Raw genomic sequence first — 23,615 nt, forward strand, 5'->3', positions numbered from 1 at the left:
AGAAAAGAAAAAAACACGGACATGGAAAGCACTTGAAAGAATCCATTCCCTCGGACACAGAGAAGCAAGATCAAAACGTGCTTCAGGAACAACAAATTCCTTCAGGTGCCGAGCCAAATATGGGAGAAGGAGCTACAGGACGCGACATCCACGAAACGAGGTCAGTGGTTCCTCCTTCTAAAATATCTCCAGGAGATTATGAATTTTTGGGGGCCAAGCCAAAACTTCCCACTCTGCCAGAGCCACTCCATTCCCAGACCCTCGCAGATTATCAAACGATTGATGAATGGCAACTGCCGGCACAGAAAATATCCTCCCACGCAGAAAGCAGATTTTATAACATCTCCCCAGATGGTGAGCAAGAAATGCAAAGCTATCTAGATCAAATAGAACTGTTTGAAAAATATGCTAAGGAGGCGAGAGTGTGTTTTGAAGAGATAAGGCGAAGTAGAAGAAGCTCCCCCACTCCCAAAAAGTCTGAGGACGCCATCTTGTCTTCTTCAAAACAACAGCCTAAGACACACCCCACAGAGTTCATTGGTCAATTAGAACAAAGAGACATGTACACGTCACCGAGGTCACGTGGTCCCTTTGAGCCCATTGAACTTCAGCATACGTATAGAAAGGAGAGGCAGCCAAAAAGTGAAGCTGCACTGCCATCTGCTGGCGGAGAAAAATTATTACAACAAAAGGTGATGAATTTTAAAGAATTAGCTATGAGTCCTTTAGAAGCCAAAACTTTGTCTCCAAAGGTTAAGTCTTCAATACCCCCTGGCGGTGTGGAATTCTCCCTAGATGGAAAAAGGCAAAGCCAAAGGCGAATTCGAGGAAGCCAATTTGATGTTGCCACGCAAAGGCCAATGATGCAACCCCAGCATCCCCTGGTTCAACAACCAGCTTTGCAACCAGAGCAACAAATCATTCCTCAGCAGGTATTCACAGTCACCCCCTTGACTGGTGAGTCCAAATTAAAGGAGTCAGGAGAGAATTATAAAGCCTGGGTCAGTGAAATTGCGCTCTTGCTTCGAAGAGAAGGCACATATTCCATGGTTTTTAATCCTCCTCCTCCACCCTGGACGCCTGCAATAAGAAACCTTGAAAACAGAGCAATCACGACTTTACTCATGTCAATGGAAATTGAGATCCAAGGTATCTTTCCACCTGATGCAACTGCCCAAGAAATTTGGGCTATTTTGGAAGATTGCTACAGACCCGTTTCAATTGAATCCTCATGTTTGCTCATGTCTGAGTTCCATGGTTCGAAGTTGAAACCTGGTGAACGAATTGGTGGACATTTGACCAAACTGAAAAGAATGAGAAGTGAATTGAGACAAAATGGCCATGTAATCGATGATATCCAAATGATTAGCATCATCATTAACTCATTGAATTATGAATGGAAAGATGCTGTTGCAAAGATTAACTACGTGCCTATTGCTCAACGCACAGTTAACCACGTTTGCAGACTTTTAGTGGAAGACGAAGCTATCAGGTTAGCTACCCCACATCTGCAACGGCCTCCAGCACCAAAGGCTCCAGCCAGACGTCCCTTCCGAGGAAGAGGCTACGCTCCAAGGATGCCAAAATGCTACACCTGCAACCGTGTGGGACATGACACCCGGGATTGTCCCCAACGAGTTCCAGCTCCTGTCACGTACCAGCCCAGAGGAACAGATTCCAGAGGCAGAGGTAGAGGCGGAAGACAAGGTCGTCGTGGTCCAAGGCGTGATCCACAAGCTCCGCTTGCAACACTGGCCATAACCAACGTTCCACAACCTGATCCAAAGTTCGACAGACGTCTTTTGTGGACTTTAGATAGTGGAGCAGCTGTGCACGTTACCCATAGAAGGGAACTTTTCACAGAGATGGGCGAACCAGAGCCCGAGTATCGAGAACTGTATTCCTTCACCAACCACACTTGCAAGGTTATGGGAAAAGGAACTGTTTACGTTGAAGAGCTCGATACACACATCCCTGATGTTTATTACATACCTTCAGCAACCAGTAATTTGCTTAGTCAAAGTCACTTGTCTAGAGAGTTAAAGTTCCAGGTTCACCACCTCGAAAAAGCAAGTTACTTAGTTAAAGATGGTGATATTGTTGCTGAAACTATGCTGATTGGTGGTGTTTATTACTTAAAGCCAAAGCCTAAAGGGCAAGCACAGGCAAGTATGCAAACTCCAAAAAGGCACAACGCAGACCCAGAGAGAGTTGTCCCAGAGAGAGAAAGCGTTACTGTGCCAAAGGCTCCTAAAGCCAACAAACAAAGAAAACAGAAACAGATTGCTCAAAGCAAGCCTGAGGGTCCTCATGAAACTGTTAATGTTGAGAATTCACTAACTGGTAAACCTTTGCATTCCAGGTGTATTCACAAGTGGCACAGAAGATTGGGGCATGCTAGTTTCCGTGTTCTTAGAAAGATGCCGGAGTTCGCAAAAGGTTTGGATCTAAAGGGGTGTAAGGTGTTTTTGGATTGTGCGGTTTGCAAAAAGGCAAAATCCAAGGCGGCTGCAATTCCCAAACACGCTACACGCCGGTCAACACGCATTTTTGATTTGGTACACACTGACATAGTGGGTCCTTTCCCACCAACACTTGGTGGCAGAAAGTATTTTTTAACAATTGTAGATAATCATTCTAGATATGGATTTGTATATCCTATGAGAGAGAAATCTGAGACCTTTCAGATCTTTAAAGACTTTGCAGCGTTTGTTTCTACACAATACCAAGTTCGCATCGCCAGAATCCAGAGTGACCGTGGTGCAGAATTCATGTCTCAGCGTTTCCAGGACTGGATGCGTAAGAATGGAATTCTTCATCAGACATCTGCTCCATATACACCGGCTCATAACGGAGTCGTAGAAAGAAGACAAGGGGTTCTACAAACCATGATGCGTTGTCTTCTAGAAGATGCCAATCTCAGTAACGCATACTGGGGTGAAGCAATCAAATATGCAAATTACATTGTCAACCGTACTTGGAGCAGTGTAATCAATCAAACTCCTTTCTACATGCTGTATGGCTACAAGCCTGATCTCAAGAACCTCCACATTTTTGGTTCATATGCTATGGTGAACACTCCTATAACTCAAGGACCAAAGAGACTAAGATTTATGGGTATTGATGATAATTCAAAATGGTACAAATTCATTGATACTAAACATGTGATTGTCATTTCACAATCTGCTAATTTTGAGGAAGACATTGACTGGTCCAGGATTCATTCCAATGATCCTGAAGTTTATTTTCCTAGAGATGGTGTTCCAGATGCCACGCAGCCTGATGACAATTCGCAGGCAGATGTTCCTTCTACCAGTTCTTCACAACCTGATGTTCCGTCTTCTCAAGCCGCGGATGCTGATGCTAGCGACGAACGTGAGGACGAGGATGATGATGAAGAAGAAGAAGAAGACTGGTCTGTTGTTCCTAGACGCTCCAAGAGGGCCACAAAAGGAATCCCTCCACAACGTTATTCATGGCAACTGACAAAATCACCAGTACCTTTGATTTGCAACGTTACTCTTCCTCCAGAGACATTCACACAAATCAAACAGCTTCCTGATTCAGAACAAGACAAGTGGTATGATGCAATGCAGGATGAAATGGACAGTTTAAAGAAACTTAATGTATTCACACCTGCAAAACCTCCAGCAAACAAGAAAGTCATTGGCACCCGATGGGTCTACAGAATCAAGAAGAAACCGAATGGTGAGTCCTTATACAAAGCCAGACTGGTAGCTCAGGGTTTCGCTCAACGTTATCCTGAGGACTACACAAACACTTACTCACCAACAGTCAGAACTGAAAGTGTAAAAATTGCTTTAACCACTGCAACTATTCTTGGTTTAGAAGTTTTCCAATTTGATGTGGACACAGCTTATCTACATGCAGACCTAGATGAAGAGATCTACGTGAGAAGCCCTCCAGGATTCCGAAAGCAAGAAGGGGATACCTGGTTCCTGAACAAAAGTCTTTATGGTCTGAAACAGTCAGGTTTAATGTGGTATTTATGTCTTACTGACAAACTAAATTCAATGGGCTTTATTAAGTCCGAAACTGATGAATGCGTGTTCACAAAAAGATCTAACAATGCATATGAGATAATTCTTGTTTATGTTGATGATATTGTTTATATTGGTCCAAATAAGAAAATGAGTGAGATTTTTGCTAAAAGTTTGCAGAGATACTTCACACTAAAATCTTTAGGACACATTAGCACTTATTTAGGTGTTCAAATTGAAAAGACACAGAAGGGGTTTAGTCTTTCACAAGAAGAGAAAATTGACCACATTCTACATCATTGCAACATGAAAGATGCTAGCACAACAAAGACACCCATGCAAACAGATTTTCACAACTTAACACATGAACCAAGTCCTGAGTTCGAGGATCAAACACTTTATCATTCAGTCATTGGTTCACTATTATACATTAGTAGTTGGACCAGACCTGACATCGCACTTAGTGTTAATCTTTTATCACGACACGTAGGTAAGGCAACACAATTTCATTGGTCATGCATTAAGAAGTTGTTGAAATACCTAAAACACACTAAGCACATGAAGTTATTGCTAGAACCAACACACACTGATCAACCAAAGCTGATTTGTTTTGCCGACGCCGACTGGGCGAGCGACAAGAAGTCACGCAAAAGCACTTCTGGTTACATGATGTTCCTAAATGGTTGTCCTGTTTACTGGCAAGTGAGAAAACAGAGTTTTGTTTCATGTTCATCTACTGAAGCTGAATATGCTTGTGTTTCAGATGCTTGTAATTCTCTAACGTGGTTTGATGCTTTGATCACAGATATCTGGACACGTCCGATTCGACCAATCACTGTGATGGAAGATAATGTATCTGTTGTCTATATTTCTGAGTCACATTTCACAGGTTCTAGGTCCAGACACATTGACATTCGTTATCAAAACACAAAGCAATTAGTTAAGCAAGGTTTTGTTAAATTGCAATATGTTTCTACACATGATCAGATCGCAGACATGCTTAACAAACCACTCGCCGCAAATCAACACGAATATCTGCGAAAGAAGATGTGCCTTAATTGATGATTTGATGACGTCAGCCCAGACTAGCAAAAGAAGGGGTGTCACGATGTTAAAAAGTTTGCTAGGCCTGAACTGCCTAAACTGATACTCAAGAGTTAAACTAAGAAAGCTTTATTGCGCAGGTCATAAAACAAAAAAGGGTTCTTATCTGAAAGTGATTTATTGCGCACGCGTTACACATTCCAAAAAAATTCCTCTCTTCTTTGTTCGGCAGCCAACTTTTGGCTGACGAAGCTTTCATTATCAAAATGTAACCAATTAGTTACTTTTGTTTTTCATTTACTTTTATTATTTCATTAATTAAAGTTTGTTTATTAATTAGAATATTTTCTTAAAGAGTATTTCTTTTCTAAATATCTCAAAAGATATGCAGAAGGGAATCAGCCACGGTTCATCGATCTCTAACAGGGTGTTTTTTTCCCCTGACACTACAGGTAGTCCCTGACTTACAATCATTCATTTAGTGACTGTTCAAAGTTACAACAGCACTAAAATGTGATTTATGACCATTTTTCACACTTACAACCATTGCAGCATCCCAATGGTCATGTAGTCAAAATTTGGATGCTTGGGATCTGGTTTATATGATGGTTGCAGTGTCCCAGGTTCTTTTGCAACCCTCTGACAAGCAAAGTCAATGGGGAAGCCAGATTCACTTAACAACTGGGTTACTAACTTAACAACTGCAGTGATTCACTTAACAACTGTGACAAGGAAGGTTGCAAAATGGGGCAAAGCTCACTTAACAATTGTATTGTTTAGTAACAGAAATTTTGAACTCAATTTTGGTAGTACGTCAAGGATTACCTGTACTTTTTGGTTCACTTTCTAGAATGTTCTTTAATTCTTTCATACCTGATCTGCTATCCCTAACTATTTCCTTACTTTCTTCCCTTTGCAGCAGCCTTTCCTTTTCAATCCAGATACATTCAGGGCTGATATGGTTTTCCCCGATTCTTAAAACTTGCTGACTGATCTAACTTAATTTCATTCTAGACATTCTTTCCTTAATTTCCACCAACATCTACTTCTCATCTATTTTTATTTCATTTAACAGCCAAGTCCACTGTGTTTTCTATAGATTACACAGGCCTCCAACTAAACACATTGTCTTGGATACTGTTATGCAGTAGCCAGATTTTGCAAATGCTAAATAAATAAAAGGACATGCGGCAGTACAAGCAAGGAAGACTGTACCAGTGCACAGTGTGACTTGTTCTTTGCACCAACAGATCAGATTTAGTAACATGCGGCTCACAAGATTCAAAGAAACTCCTCATCCTCCCATGAAAGAACCAAAGTTGTGTGAATTGCACAACAGTCCTGAAAAAGTTAATTGATCCTTCATACACACCAACTATATGCTAACTTTATTTTGAAATTATAATCGCCATAACTACCAGATGCTTTGCAGGTTTATTCAATAAACAGCAAAAAGATAAGGAAATTATAGCCAAAGTGAGGTGTGGGAAAGGCAATCCCCTCCACACACACCTGTTTGCTACATGATCAGTTACACTGCCACAACCCTACACTTCTGATATGTTTCGACTATAATTAGAGATGAAAGACAGGCATTTAAAAGGACATTACATTTAGGCTCATGCAACTGTAGCAGCCTCTGATGCAAATCCATTTGCATCAGAGGCTGTTCAGTCCATCAGCCTAAATATAAAACAAATTATTATTTTTTTATTAGCATTTTACGAAAGAATGACATGGATTTTGGTTTCTAAACAATTTTAAATTTTAAATTAAGCCAACTTCCTTGGAACAGCCTGCATTCTCTCTCTCTCTCCCCCTCCCTCCCTCGCTCTTCTAATGGATTCCAAGATACCAAAATGTACAGAGCAACCATCAATCTCTTGATAGGCTAATCAAGAGGTCTCAAATTGTCTAATACAGTTTGAAGGGTGGACTTCAACTCCCAGGATTCCCCAGTCCACCCAACTTCAAGTTGCCAAGGTTGAGAAGCACTGGGTTAATCATAGCAGTATTAACGACCCACCCACTCCTCAGAGTTTCTGATTAAATATTACAAATATTGCAAAATAAACAAAATATGCCTATGTAGCTGAAGCAGTGTAGTATTCCAGCTGCACTGGGAACCTGAGGTTTTTCCTGGATGATGTGGAAGTTGGCAGACTATTGTTAGAAAGGATAAACGGGTGGAAAACCAAAAGCTAATACAATACAAAGGATAGGAATCAGCATGATTTTCTCTGAGATTGTTCTCACAACTGAGCTATTTCAAATGGATTATTAAAAAAGACAGATTCCTAACCTGACTACAAATGACCTGTCACTGAAGCCTTTAGGCACACCGTCTTATAATGTAGTTGGTCAACCTTTTTATTCCTCATTTATTCCAGACCAGAAAAGTCTTATGATATTTGCAGGAAAGGCAAAGTCAATGCCTGAAGAAGTGAGCTTGTTATTAAAACAACAGATTTTAGGCCAGAAGAGGGCTTTTATGCTTCCCAACCATCTCTTTGTTTCCTCAATTCTCTTGCTGTTTTGACCTGAATAACAAACATTCCTAACTGATCTCCAGTTTTTTGTCTCCTGGGTTTTGAAAAGGGGCTAGACTGGCACGATCTGCCCTAGCTGTCATTTTTTATGGCCTCTTCTGCCTGCCGAGAGCTCCTGCCTTTATCTTGTCAATGTGGCTGCTGTGAAGGGGGTGGAGGGTTCAGCTGACACACTACTTCCTCCTGGCAGTGTAACATCTTTTCACATCTCTGCCTGCCTGACAGATCGTGGCCTTTCAGAAAGTCAGGGAAAGGTGGATGGGTACTCCTGAAGAACATAGGAAGGAAGCCAAGAAAAGCTGCAGGTATGTTCAATTTGTAGCATGATATTGCTACATTTTAACAGAATAACAGAGTTGGAAGGGACCTTGGAGGTCTTCAAATCCAACCCCCTGCTCAAGCAGCAGACCCTATACCATTTCAGACAAACAGCTGTCTAGTCTCTTCTTAAAAGCCTCCAGTGATGGAGCTCCCACAGCTTCTGAAGGCAAGTTATTCCACTGGTTAATTGTTCTCACTGTTAGGAAATGCCTGATGTTTGCTGGGATTTAGAGAATGATACAAAACATTATGTCAGAAATATTAAAGGAGATCTTTTAAGAATGGAATCAGGTTAGTATGTACAATATCAGCACTGCCAGTAATGATGTCTGCTTCTATGATAGATTATGTCTAAAGATGGTAATAAAGTAATGACATATATGGAACAAATTTTATCTGATAAGATAGACGAAGTATAGAATATACAAGAATGGTTTATTAAAGGCTTGAAGAAATATCTCTAATAATATGAAGAAGAACTGAAGATAAATAAAATCCTACAACAATGGTATGATTGTTAGATATAAAAGGAAAGAATAGAAAGTGGCTTTATTTGATCAAGGTTAAAATAAGACATTATGTTGCACTGTTCTGGCAACCCTTTATGGACTTTTTGCTGATAGCAGGATTGAAAAGTTGATGTTTTATGGATTTGCTTGTATCTTGTCCGGGCATCCAGATTTACACATGTATAAGTTTACATATGTGGGAACAGTGAAATATTTTGTGAGAAGATTCATTTCATTTTGTCTGTAGTCATGCCCTAATTTACTTCCCACCATGGGGAAATCATACATTCATGCAATTGTAGATATCATAAGAAATTATTTAAAATGAATAATATGGATTAGACAAAAAGGAAAATATGGACACAAATACCTTTGTGCTGTCCAAGGGATCTTTATGGCCAAATGCTTGAACAAATTCTTCAGGACCAATATGAGTCAGTCTTTCCTTTTGCAGTAGATAAAATGAGAGAATAAAAGAGCACCCCTAAGAACCATGTGCATTGATTATTTACAGCCCCTAAAGTACCACCATCTAGAACTGGGAGTAGATTTTAAAAGTGATTTATCACCATTGGCTGATTGGCCTCTTCTGGTTTAATCACTATAAGTAACACTTATGGAGAAGCTCGGCTTAAAGTAGGGGCTAACTGTGTGGCAGCCCAGGTCCTTAGTCCAAGTGTCTCAAGCCCATCTGGTGGTATACCATGTTTTTCTATATCATACTTCTTTATAATACTTTCTGTATCACTATAGAAATGTTATGTATGTGAATACAGCGTAGGAAATTACCCTGAACCAGGATCAACATACACTAGGATGCTGATGTATTATGACATAAAGAACTGTTGTGGCCCAGCAGGAGCCATTGGAGCTGCACCAGAATCCGACAGCGAGGGGCCTTCTGAGTCGGCTCTGGAAGATGTGGAGGACCCTGGACAGGGTTCCGACTCCGAGCAGGGATCAGAGAGGCTGGTTGGCCACCAAGAGGCTCCTGAGGCATTGAGCAGTGGTGAAAGCCAAAGGGAGTGTGCTCCTGACATCATGCCTTGGAGCAGTGGGGAAGAGACAAGGGAGTTGGTCTTGGACGCTCGGTAATGGAGGGCTGATAGACGTAGAGAACAACTACACAGATACAGAAGATAATTGGACCCAGGTGGTTATAATTAGGCTCCTCTCAAGATAGTATTTAAGGAGGGACTTTCCTGGAGGCTGGTTGCAGAGTTCAACTTATCTACCAACATTGGGGAAGCATTCTCGTGCCTGTGCCTTACCGTGGAAGTCTGGATTGCTGCCAAGGTCTAGTCAGTGTGTTAATTTACTGTGAATAAATCATCTAGCAATATTCTTGTCTTGGAGTGCTTTGGTGTACGGAGAGGGGGGTCAGAACAAAGAACCATAGAAACATGTTATATATTAGTGTAGTGGTCTAGAAATCTAGAAACTGGGATACCAAAGTTCTAATCCTATCTGAGACACAAAGCCACATGGGTAACCTTCGGTCAATCACTCCAATCAGCCCTAGGAATCAAGCAATGGCAAACCACTTGTGAAAAAATCTGCAGAGACTAGCCCAGGCAACCGCCAGGAGTCAAAACTTGACTCAAAGGCACAAAAACAAATAAACATAAAAGAAGGGAAGGTTAAGGGCTTAAGTAGATTGGCTTCTTTTAAGTTTAAGATAGTCTTGATATTTTTGAGCTTAAGGTATTTCATATGTACGGATAGAAAGTCTACACGCCCATATTAAAATGTCAGGTTTTTTTAAGATGTAAAAAAAAAATCAGACAAAGTTAAATCCCTTCAGAATTTTTTCCACTTTTAATATAACACATAAGCTGAATTCAATTCAACTGAAAAACAAACTGAAGTATTTTAGGGGGGAAATAACATGCATTAATTAATTTAACAAAAAGCTACTGGTCTTTTGCCAATGTTCAGGGTCATGTCTGTCCTTCAAAATTTATATAACATCACCACAATGTAATCTTTTGTCTAGTTCTCTCAAAAAGAAAGTTAGAAGGGACACGTGTACAGAGACATGAATTGGTAATATTATACTGGTGTTTCTAACAGCAACAAGGAACAGATTAATTAAAAAAAGGAAATGCTTCAGGTCCAAATAAAAAAGGTTAAAGAGGAGATGCAAGCTCAGAAATGTAATCTATTTTTTTTTTAAAAAGCAAATATAAATTAAAAGCGTCTCCTCACAACCTTTTCCCATTAAAATCCCACTCTTCCCCATTGGAACTTGTTACTTTTAATCAGGAATTATGGGTTGATTATGAGGACATCTTCTACACGAACCCATCTTTATGTATTTTTCTGCAAATACTTAAATACATAATAGAAACAATTAAAAATCAACTGTGGTACATGATTTAATTTTTCATACTCTGAACTGCATCGGTTGGCACCCAGCACAACCTGACCATCAGCCCTCAGATAATCTACCCTAAACCATCCTGACCCCTTTAGTTGAAATGAATCGCAATGTTTCTTAAGTAAAAAGACAGGAGGAGGGACCACAATTGCTACTTCCTGGCTCCTGTCTTCCTACTTCTCTGCTGACAGAATACAGAGAATATTGGCAATGCAGACAGACTTTCTCTGATATCACAACATTTGAATACTTATAAAAGATGTGGATCCCACTGTCAATAAATGAGCCTTCGTGGACTGCAGTCAAACAGGAATGACAATGCGACTGACTCAAATGTTCACACTGGATTATACATTTTACAAATCTCAACAAGATTTTTTCAGATTTTTTTCCAGAACCTTTCCTCTATAAATAACCAGGAGATGAAACCAAGTATTTATTATCCACTTACCAGTTCTACATGAGTTAGCTGTTGGGCCAAAGTATATGGATCACTGCAGACATTCAACATTTCTCTTTGGATGGATGGAGGTTTACTTTTAAAAGCTACCACTTTATCTGAAACAGCTGCACTGATCTTGACTATCCCTTCTTGGCCATGGTTAAGACTTGCAAGCTTCTGATTCAAGGTTTGTAGAAGCTGATTCATCTTTTTCCAATAGGCCTGATGGGAAGAAAAGAAGGAAATGGACAATTACACACACCAAGTAAAGCATTTTTAAATGTTGGGGAACAAATCTTTTGAATCAATGTTTCTATTCAAGAATGGAATGATCAGACATAGAATAATTTTACTCCCAACCATCTATTCTAGAATATCCAGTCAATTTAATTATAGTTCCACCCTATGTTCCATCCTATAGTTGTCCACCACAAAACTAGCATTTAGCCAGAACATTTGTGCATTTGTGCTCACTGCCAATTGAGCTCACTGACCACATAGGTTAACATAGCTTCCCCCCCCCCAATATCCTCTGTTTTACCAATCTCGAGTCCTTCTCATTTTTAAAATCTCTGAAACATGAACTGTTGATCATTTGTAACACATGTAGAACATCTTATGCAAGAAATGCCAGTGAAATACTATCATTTAAATTGTCATGGCTGATGTATGTGCTTCTCACAGAATCCTCAGTATTCCAATTACAAATACTTACATCTGTAAAATAATCCCATAATGTTGGCAATGAGGTTGCCAACCCCATTCGAAATGATTTTGAATCATTTTACCCCATAAAGTACTATGATATACATTCAATGTAGCATTGTACTGACATGACCAAAACATATACAACACTTCTCTTAAATTACTTGCCCTATCACTCATGGCACTTTGGTATTGAAGCTACTTTAAGTTATCAGGAAATTATTTTGAAAACAAAGATGAAGCAGATCACAGATGGTATGGGTTACACATTATTTAGTGAGATGTTCAAGTTAATCTAATACAGCAGTTGCTCCCAATGAAGCAAAAACAACGAAAGCCACCAAATTAATTGAGGTTAATTCTATCAATATGGGTTCTTAAGATGTGCTGAAGTTCAGAATACAAAATTGGGCAGCAATTCTGTTCTGAATAGGTTGTTGATTATAGATGAAAGTATGCCCAATATTTTGAAAAGATTGGATGGGGATAATAGCTATCCAGACTAAACAAACAAATTAAATATTTGTGGTCTGGAAATCAACCTCATATTGAGAAATACACACACACACATTTTTTCAGTAATTTCATCATGCATTCCATCTCTTTAGCGGGATGTCTTTGATCTGTCCTTTAACTGATTTTAATCTATAGATCTGCATTACAAAATATCTGGAAGATGCATAGGGGTGTAAAAATGAGATCAGCCATTTGTTTACCTATTGAATTATATGGCAGCCTTAAAGATATGGAGAACTACAAACCTGTTATAGAAATTGGCATCTGAGAAGATACATTATTGACTATAGCTATAGTTTTATTATCTGTCTGCCTGTCTGCCAAGAAAATTCAATAATTGCCATCATATGAGTTATGTAAAGGTTTACTGCCCCAAAGCTATTTCATTGAAATGAGGCTGATCAAACCATTTACATTATACTCATCAATGGTAAAATTAATCAAGGTGATTGAAAAATCTGAACTGCAAGGAAAGAGAATCATGTGAAGCTTCTAAATGACCTATAAAGACAAGACAAAACAATGGGTGGACTCTTAAGGGTATTTAATACTGGCCTGTGTACATTTACAGTCTCCTGAATTTTCCATAAACTTCTGAAGGATGTTTAACAAGGTTTGAGTGTTGGAAGGGAAGGCACTGATAAGAAAATTCACTTCTGAAGCAGTGGCTCATAAAGCTATGCTTTGAGCCTTCTTGTTAAAGTGGACATGAGTCACTGTGGAGCAATTGATACAGAACCCATCAGTCAGGTCAATGTAACTAGTGAGGCATGTCACAGACAGAGAAAATCTCTATGGATTATGTCACCTAGCCATATGACTAAGAAGAAAACAGGAAAATACTACCACAGGCATTCTGCAGACATGAACTGCTGATGCTCTGGATGGCTGCAAATGGGTAACTGTGGATGGCTCATCAAACTTCCAGAAAGAGGTAATGAGGCCAGCAGTCTTGATGTTCTACTGGAAATGTGATGAAACCTCCTGGCTCCCAGAAACAGTTTCTTTTTACTAACGCTCCCAGTTGGAGTGGCAACTAACATAGTTTTGAGCAACACGGGTCAGTTCAGAAACTATTTCTAGTTATTTCTTCCCCTGAGATGTCCCATGAAAAAACCGTGCCATACTTTCCCACCCTGAACACTATAGGGCAGTGATGGAGAAACTTTTTGTAAACATGTGCCAAAATTATGCGCGCGGGCACCCCACTCCCACAATGCAATGCCCCCCACCTGCACATGCACATGTGACCCCTGCATATGCATGCTCAACCCCCCGCATGTGGGTGGGGAGTTCTTCACCCTCCGCAGGCTCCGGAGGCTTTCCTGGGCCCTGGGGAGGGCAAAAATTGCTTCCTTCCCCGGTGGGTCTCTGGAAGCCACATTATTGTTGTTAGCTGCACTTTCAGCCAAATGTTTTGACTGGATTTGGCATTTTTGTCCACCTATCAAGTCTTTCCCAAGGACCTGGGATAGGCAGATGTTGCTACTTAATAATAAAGGGATTTTTGCGGGATATAAGCGGTTCCAAGTAAAGCTGCCTTTTACAATTGACTGGTGGCGATTTTGTCAATGCCAATGGTGTCCCACTGATGCTTCAGATACTTTAGAATTGCACTATTTTTATTGGTACCATCTTTGCATATATATATTTTTTGCCATAGCCGTTCTCCTTGTAGGTTCTTATATTTTGTGATTTTCTCACTTCTTTCTCTTCAATTGTGTCTCCAAGGATTACAACATCCGCTTCCCAGACATTGTCGTCTTTCTTAACAATAGTTAAGTCTGGGGTGTTGTTTCGCAGGTGCTTGTCTGTTTGAATTCTAAAGTCCCAGAGCACTTCAGTGTCTTCATTTTCCTGTTACCGTTTTTATTTTGTGGTTCGGGGAATGGATGTTATTTGTAAGTAAGCAGAATTTCTTGTATATATTTTAATGTTCCATTGTTGCTACTTTGTTATGTTTTTGTTTGTAGACAGTCTATGTGATCTTCTTGTGGCAGCTAACTGGGGGGGGTCCACTGTTTCTTCAGCTTCTTTACAGAGATGGCATTTGCTGCCAGTTGCTGACCACTCTGCTCTGGTCTGATATGCATTTATTCTTAAGGCTTTATTTTTGTGGGACCAGAATTAGCTCCGTTGGTGCTATGTCTTTCTTATTGACAATGGTTAAGTATGGGGTATTAGGATTATACATTGAATTAATCGACAGTATTTATCCTGAGCTAAAACCGATGGCCACACACATACATCACCACGATGTAGATGTGGAGACTCTAGAAAGAGTGCAGAGAAGAGCAACAAAGATGATTAGGGGACTGGAGACCAAAATATATGAAGAACGGTTGCAAGAACTGGGTATGTCTAGTTTAATAGAAAGAAGGACTAGGGGAGATATGATAGCAGTGTTCCAATATCTCAGGGGTTGCCACAAAGAAGAGGGAGTCAAACTATTCTCCAAGGCACCTGAGGGTAGAACAAGAAGCAATGGGTGGAAATTAATCAAGGAGAGAAGCAACTTAGAACTGAGGAGAAACTTCCTGACAGTTAGAACAATTAATCAATGGAACAGCTTGCCTCCAGAAGTTGTGAATGTCCCAACACTGGAAGTCTTTAAGAAGATGTTGGATAGCCATTTGTCTGAAACGGTATAGGGTTTCCTGCCTAGGCAGGGGGTTGGACTAGAAGACCTCCAAGGTCCCTTCCAACTTTGCTATTGTATTGTATTTGTATTAGAGTTTACATTAAATTGACTATTGCATTCAAGTTCTAATGTTCATTTCTCTCCAATAGTTTCATTGCCTTAAAACATCCATAAAAATCAGCCATGTTAATATTTCATTGAATGGTAAATGTTTTATGAAATGTTTAAGTTATTAGTCTGTTCTCCAATGCAACTCCTATAGCTCCGGTCTCTGTCTCGTACACTCACTCTCATTCAAGTTTAATGCTATAAAAATACATGGGGAATAACACAAAAAAAATTATTCAAATTAATTCACAAATTACCCCCCTCCAGGGCTTGCTGAAGAAGCCAGGTTTTTAACACTTTCCTGAAAGTCAGGAGGAATGGAGCCAAATATACTTTAGAAGGGGTGGGAGCAATGTCAGAATCTAGTCTGACACAAACCCCAAATCCCCCCGGATGGAAATTGCTCTGTCAGGGAGACCAATTTCTGCAAGAAGAACATAGAAGGGCCTTGTTCAGCAATAAAAACCAAAGAGATCTTAAATACTAATGTATAGGGTACATTTTGACCTTCACCTTCAACTCCGCTGAGTGCCAAATGTTGAAGGATACATATGTTCTATTGGCAAGTTCTTGTACATGATCAGTCTGAGAAAGATCATGTGTATCACAAGGGGTCAAACTCTGAATGAACTGGAAGCTACTTTAATAACCACAGGGGGCATAGAATTCCTCCTATTTTTTGGATTATAGGCTAAAGCATGTTTTTAAAAACTGTAGATGACTGGGCTGAGCCCAAGGGAGGGCGTCAAATGCGTCATCAGTCAAGAGTCCCTGCGTGCGAGATCTAAGAAACCTAAGTCCAGCCCACCTTGAATGCCTGTCTCAATTCCTGCTAATTTCCCTTGATCATTAGTAACTCAGATTCTTGAAGAGAGCTGAAGTTTAAATAAACCTTTATACTCATTTGAACTGCCCTGATCTCCTGATTTCCTCAGCGCTTGACAAACATGTTTTAAAAACTCTTCGGCTTCTGTTTTCTTCCTCAAAATGGCAAACAAGCACACATGTCCAAAAATGTACTGCAATCCTGGAGTAGGAGTGTAATCTGAGGGAAGGAGGGGGCAAGATCGATTTTGTTGTGGAACTCAGGCTGCCCAACTCTGATAGAGAAAGCTCATGGAAGGGGATAGGGAAGGCATATATAGAACATATTTGGGATAGGGATGGCATATACACATCCTGTTGTTTACATGCCTATACGTACCCAATTGCAGGGCTATTCAAACACGCAAAAGGAGGTGATGGCCCTGAATGAGGCACACATGTGTTTTAATATAAACCAGGGGTGTCCAAACTTGGGAACTTTAAGACTTGTGGACTTCAACTCCCAGAATTCCCCAGCCAACATGGCTGGCTGGGGAATTCTGGGAGTTGAAGTCCACAAGTCTTAAAGTTCCCAAGTTTGGACACCCCTGATATAAACAAAGCTTACAAAATCTATTGGTCAGAGTTGAATCAGCAATATCCTACAGGGGTTGGTTCTCTGTCGACCGATTTCAGAGTGAGCTTAATCTTTTATTCCATGAAGAAAGTCCTTTTCCTTGAACGATCCCATTGGCCAAACAAATTTAACTTGCAGTATTTTTTTTTAAAAAAATAACTCAGGTATTACTGTAAAAGTATCCTATTACATTCAATTTCATTAAAAAAATTTTTTTTAATATCCAGATCAGAAATGCTAAAGCACTAGATGTAGAATAATTAATTAATTTAATGTTATTAAACAACAAAAAAGAGAAATTCCATGCTGTTTGGGGAAGAAAGTGACAGGGTGGCCGGAATGATGAGACAAAAGTATTCATCACAGCAGAAAAAAAAAATATGGATGCTGTTTTTCTTTTCTGTACTTTAAGCCAAAGCACATCATTCTTAAGTAACAATGCATTTAAAGATGATGGCAAGCCCCAGCAGGTGGCTTAGGAATTCACATTTTAATTAAGTCTTTTCTTTCAAAATGCAAAGCACAACTCTTGGCAGAAAAAGAAGAACCTTTTTAGTATGCTACATACCTTTCAAAGCACTGCAAGGAGCCTCAAGAAATGCATAGGACCACGAGCAGGAAAAAAAATACTGCTGCAAGGTATTATTAAAATAGTATCAGCGAGAGAGATAATGAATTCAATGAAGCTAGGATTTTTCTGCACATCTGATTCTGGACTGTACTTTTTTGTTCAAATAAGCATAGGCCTGCCAAAGCCAATTAACTACTGATTTTGATCAAGGAAAGTGGCACACTCATAACCCACAAATATATCTACTACTCCAAAAGAAGAAGGGAAGGCAATAGAGGCTGGTTGACTTCTGTTTGATATTTTTTGGCTACCTCAATGATCCAGCATGTATCAAAATATTGTCTCATATTAGTCTTTTCAAAAGGCAGCTAGAACATCTGGTTCTAACTGCATCAGATGATTTCTAAGAATTACTTTGCTAGTATATGAAATTTTATTATTCATTCGTTTGTTTGTTCATTCATTCGTTCATTTTATTGGTTGCCCATCTTACCATAGGGTAACTCTGGGTGGCTTAGAGTTACATAAAAGCTAAAACATAAAATATTAAAACCAAAGAATAAAATCAAAGACACGTGGGGGAGGGTGGGGGCAGATTGGAGTGGGGAAAGATGGGATCTATTATTACTCAATCTATCATCTTCATTGTGCTGATCCCCTACTGGTGCCCCAAGCTGACTGGCAAAACCACATCTTTAGGCCCTTACAAAAAGATATGAGGCTGTACTGTACTTGCAACCTCTATTGTCTTCTTTTTTTGGTATGGATAGGTGGACTAACTCTTTCCATTTTTTGGCTGCTGTATCGTTCTTTGGATTTCCTAGCATGGCTTGTTTAGAACCTTGACAGATTTTTCTGCTCTTGGTGGCTATTTTTGTGTTATGTATATATTTTAATGGAGCTTTTCAACATGGTAGTGACCAGAGTGCTGGTATAATGTCATCTTTTAGGAGTAAGGATTTTTGGAGATAGGACACACTAAGATATGTAGAATATTGACATATTTACTGTACAGTATTTCAGTAATCCATTTCCATATTTTGATCTTCTTTTAATGTCTATTGGTATCCTCAAACTCCAGTTGGAGACTGGAACGTCTTTCTGAATCCAGTCATCTTTTGGGAGATGTTCCTTGTTTTTCCACGATTATTTCCCTGTCTCTACAGATATGATTGTAAATACTGTTTAAATACTGACCTCTTCTTTACAGCTCTTTGAAATTCTTTATTAAATTCTTTCCTAAGAACTCTTTCTTAGTTTTAATTTCTCTTCTCTTTCTGGCATTTTCCAATATATACTGACATCGTTTGTTTTCTTCTGATTTTTAGACTTTGACAGTCTATCTTTCATGACTTTGATTCACTCCGCAGCTCCTTAGTTGCTTCCCTTAAAGTTCAAGACTTCAAAGTGATTCTTGATTTTCTCCTTGAAAATGGGGAGTAGATGCCCAACATTCAAGTGTGAAACCAATTGGTTTACTTTTCCAGCTTTACCTTGGCTTGGAAATTGTATCTGAGTGGTTTGTGACCTTGGGTATGTCTTTGTTATTAAAATTCAGTCCTTCCATCTCCTTCCATCAGTATAGTTAATTCAGTTTTTGTGTATTGTCTGGAGATGGCCATGTATATAGGTATTGTTTTGGTTTTGCTAGATGTTCTAGCCATAAAGAAATCATTGGAATAAGCATTATTTTATCTGGGTTTCTTTCTGCCCAAATAGCTCCCAGCAAATAAATCTTTGGCAGTATGTGCATTTTGCTTTCTTTGAACTCTCATAATTATACTTGCGTCCTTTCTTTGTTCAGATGGACAGATACTGTTTAATGGCTGGCCTCTATATCTGGCCTGATTCCCAAAAAATCCACAGGGTAGTTTTTCTAAGGAACTCAATTTTAGGAATATGTGTGTGCATATGCATATATGAATAAGTGTGCCATAAAGGATTTCTCTGCCAGCCTAACTTACATTTTAAAAATGTACCCATTGTTGTTGCTACTACTGATTGTTAAAATTTTATTTCCTGTTCCTTCCCTCACATGTGGGGCTCACCACCCATAGCTCCTACTTTGATGTAAATCAAAGGCTGTCATTTTGCCCAAAGCAGAAAACTAACATGTTTTTTATTTTACTCAGCAGGATTGGAAATCAGAATTTAATAAACCTGAATGCCAACACCTCCATTGGGGGCAGAGTAAACAATAATTAAATAAACCAAAAATATATGTCAGTAATTCACGATCCTTCTAAAATGCCATTGGATGAGGAAGGTTGTGTAGAAAGTGGTAAAATCTTGAAAAGTAGATAATTACATAGATTGGGACAAGAAACAGCATATATTATTGAGCATATAATAACAGAAAAAAGAATCCAAAATGAAAGCATTAAAGAATATCCTCCTTGCCATAAGGCTGGCAGCGAGAAGAAAAACAGAGTTAAATGTACTTAAGAAGGAAGCCCTGTGTGTCTTTCACCTGAAAAACAGCAGGAATAGAAAGTGTAGTCAGTGAAAGCCAATGTAGAAAAGGGCATGAGATAAATTGGATATGTTTCATTCTAGTCACTCTCTTTCTACTTTCATTCACCCAATGAGTGAAGTATAAATTGCTCAATTTCCAGGGTTATAATATAAAGAAATGCAAAAACACAGCAGTGTATATTCTGTTTTTTTTTAAATTGTCCTATCAAGGATTCAGAGAAACCCATCTCATTTAGTTCTTAGTAATCAAAGTCTCAGTATCCTTCTTTCCCTCTCCCCCCAATGTTGGCCTCATTAATGCCAGCCAAATCTGTTTAGCAATGCCAATCATCCTAGGCCCATATCTACAGCCCCAAAACTAAACAATCATGCTCACAGCCAACGAAAATGCATTTCTTTACGCATGTTCCTATGGTTACACTGAAGAGATTGAGGAGTTGCAACACAAAGCTGGGCCTTTTCATCACAGTTTTCTTTTGTTCCTTCTTTCCTATCTGTTCTGTCTGAATCAACATGTGTCAAACATAAAAGAATGTCAAACCTCAAAAGCAGTAACTATCTATACCTCTTCTCCATCTCATTCCTGCTGTCAGAAAATCACTAGGTAAGTGGGCCAGATGGAAGAGATGAAAGCAACCAGCTATGAAAATAACTGTGATAGAAATGGGCGAGGAGACACATTGCACTGCATCCCAATGCTATTGTTAGGTATACAAAAGATGGCTCAATTTGGGATCAATTCTCACAGTGATTAGGACAGTTCATCCCAATATTTAGATTTTTGTTTATATATTGATAGGTTGATACTGTATTTTTTGGACTGTAAGATGCACCGGAGTATAAGACACCCAAGATTTCAAAGAGAAAAACAAGGAAAAAAGAGGTTTTTGGCCTCTGTGCATCTGTTTTTTGTTCTCTCCAGCTCCCAGGAGCACTCTGCAGGTCTCCCAAATCCTCAGCATGTCATGTTTTTGCAAAAAAACGGGTTAAAATGGGCCCATTTTTGGCCTCCTAAATCCCTCAGACGTGCTATTTTTGCTCTCCCCAGCCTGCAGGAGCACTCTCCCAAACCCTCTCATGCCCTGTTTTTGGTGAAAACGGATGTGTGGGGTGGGGTTTCAGGCGGCCAAAAATAGCCATATTCGGTTATAAGACACACCAATATTTCCAACCTGGGTTTTTTTGGGGGGGGGGGGTGCATCATACTCCAAAACGTATGGTAATTGATGTTATGTATTTATGTTGTATGATACCCAGAGTCACACTGTCTGAGTTGAACAAGCCTTATCAGCATTTAATTAAGTACTTATGCCCAGTTCCTTACTGATGCAAATCTGTGATGGAATATAGCCTGGATTCCCAGGCAGGAGGGAGATGCATTCTAGAGGAGCAATAGACAATTCGAACCTATGTCTGCTACCACTTTTCTGTATTCAAGTTCCACAATCAGGTTTGTTACAGAACATTACAATGGAAAATGAAGGCTATGGCCTGGCATTAATAATTAAACATGAATGATCTGGCAAAAAATAAGATAACTACTGCAGACTGAAAGGATGAAATCACTGGAGGCGAAAGGAATTTGAAACTAATTTATCTGAGGAGGAAGTAGCCCTAAAGCAATATGTAGCCCATCTATCTCCTTTATTGTGCCCTATAGATCCTAGAAATCAACTGCTTGTTTTGTCAATGAATACTGAGAAGTGATGACATGATTTCACATTCCTAGCAGAAAAGAAAAAGAGTTCTGCATTAGGTTTAGCACACAAAATCCTAAAAACAGCCTATATGCTGCATCCCTAAAATGACACTTCGAAATCTCAACTCTGCCCATGCTCAGCATGTCAAGGTCCCACCCACTTTTCTTCTTCACTGTATGGAAGTTTTCTTTCATTAGTTCTGTTTCTTTGTGATACAAACAAGTTTACACCATCCAAACTGTAGTAAACGTACAGCTTTTTCAAGATGGAAATCACATCTTTCTTTAAGGACTTTATTTTTCTTTCTGAATATAACTAATGTAAAATTCATTTTCTAGACTGTACTATCCTGATTCATCTCCCCTGCATATGTTACAAATGCCCCTTTTTATAAAATAGCAGTATCAATTTTACTAAGTCCATGTCTTATTATTTTATTTTATTGGTTTATTTTCTTATGAATGCGATTATTATATTGGAAAACAGAAAGCACCCTTATTTCCCCCAAAAAGCAAAATCAGATGAGCAATGTTTAAAATCAAAGGTCAAAGAATGAGTTCCCTAAGTTCCAAAATCATTTGATCTAGAAACTTGCTTTTACAACAAATTTATTTTGCCATTTGTGGAAATTCTCCAGCCTCTGCAAACCTTTCAATGGTCAGCAAGGATAGGGCAGTTTCCTTTTTTTACAGACATCTGTCATTAAAAAAAAACTTTTGGAAATAACATGAAAAGGTCTGACCATCCCTATATAAATCTCTGTTCAGAATAATATTATTCAATTTAGCATACAGATCATAGCAATAGCACTTAGACTTATATACCGCTTCGTAGTGCTTTTACAGCCCTCTATAAGTGGTTTACAGAGTCAGCATATTACCCCCCCAACAATCTGGGTCCTCATTTTAACCACCTAGGAAGGATGGAAGGCTGAGTCAACCTTGAGCCTGGTGAGATTTGAACTGCCAAATTGCAGGCAGCAGGCAGTCAGCAGAAGTAGCCTGCAGTACCTGTACTCTAACCACTGCACCACCGTCGCTCCTAATAGTTAATAACACACTATCATTGCCATCCATCACGTCATCCCTCCATCCATCCCTCCAGCACCTGCCATTTATCTTGGTGATATAAATTCCCAGCACATCCTACCTGTGATCATCCTCACCTCATCACATGGAGCTATCCGGTGGATGATGTCTTTCAAACATTCAATCATCTTTTCTTCCTGAAAATCATAGGGAAACGTTTCCGTCCATTCTGTTAACAACTGTAAAATCTTGGGCCCAAATTTTCTGATCCGTGCCTAAAATAGAGGTGAAGGAATGAAAGATGAAAAATAAAGGGATGTATATCAGCAGATAGAGAAAGAGGGAGAGAGATGACAGCCTTAATTTAAAATTAAAGCATTTGCAGGATACCTGGAAAACTTACATATGTGCAATACTCTGAACATGGATGATGAATTTCCTGAAATTAGGTAAGAATGAGTGAATCATTCAATTTTCCTTCTGGGTTAATTTTTTTAGTAATTTATAATCACATCTCAGTTCATTTTTCCATTAAACCATTGGTTTTTTTTAAAAAAAATCCCTGCCTTTTTTATTTAAATCAACATTTTTTGGGGGGGTATTGGGTTTAGCAAAAATGACATTTCTCAACCATTGCTTCTTTGGCTACACCTAATATTTGACTGTTCATGTTACGCAGCTAAAAGTTTGCCTGAAAAGATTTAGTTTGAATCCAACAAGTCCTTGCTGATATAAATCAATTTAGTATTTTTCCTAGTCTCTATTTTTAATATGTTTCTGTGTGATTATGCATGATGCATTGTCACTTCCGAAGTATTTTTAGAAGTCATTTCAGCAAGTTCCTTTGAAACAGCACACATACCCATTACAGTAATAGAAACTCTAGATGAGAACAAAATTTTTCCTCGCATTGGCCTCCAAATGAAAGGTACCCTTTAATCAAACAAAATTATATTGTGTGTATTGAAGCTTCCTGCCTTTTCCACAAAACTGGTCAGTAGGGCTATTTTAGTATTTGGCCAAAATAGGTTTCAAGGGAACTATCACTGGATGTAATATAGCAGTTAAAAGACTTTTTAAAATGTCAAGGAAATAGGGACCATGCATTCTCTCTCGCCCCTTTTTCAAGTTGTCTGTAAGGTAGTCCTTAACTTATAACCACATTTGAGCTCAAAATTTATGTT

The 23,615-nt window shown here is 39.1% G+C and overlaps 1 protein-coding gene across 4 annotated transcripts in view; it reads right to left on the minus strand.

Moving 5' to 3' along the window:
- The window catches only part of RASGEF1C (RasGEF domain family member 1C), a 112,192-nt gene that overhangs the window by 24,655 nt on the left and 63,922 nt on the right, over positions 1–23,615 (minus strand). For all 4 annotated transcript variants that reach the window (XR_014174431.1, XM_081941976.1, XM_081941975.1 and 1 more), the window contains exons 4-6: positions 22,569–22,706; positions 11,256–11,468; positions 8,795–8,869 (exon numbers count right to left, since the gene is read on the minus strand). Coding sequence is in view for 3 of the 4 variants with exons in the window: in XM_081941976.1 (XP_081798102.1) it covers positions 8,795–8,869; positions 11,256–11,468; positions 22,569–22,706 (426 nt within the window). In the remaining variant the exon portion in view is untranslated. The remainder of the gene's footprint in view (positions 1–8,794; positions 8,870–11,255; positions 11,469–22,568; positions 22,707–23,615) is intronic.

The sequence above is a fragment of the Natrix helvetica genome (assembly GCF_964273705.1).
Source record: "Natrix helvetica genome assembly, chromosome: 1".
Taxonomy (NCBI): domain Eukaryota; kingdom Metazoa; phylum Chordata; class Lepidosauria; order Squamata; family Natricidae; genus Natrix; species Natrix helvetica.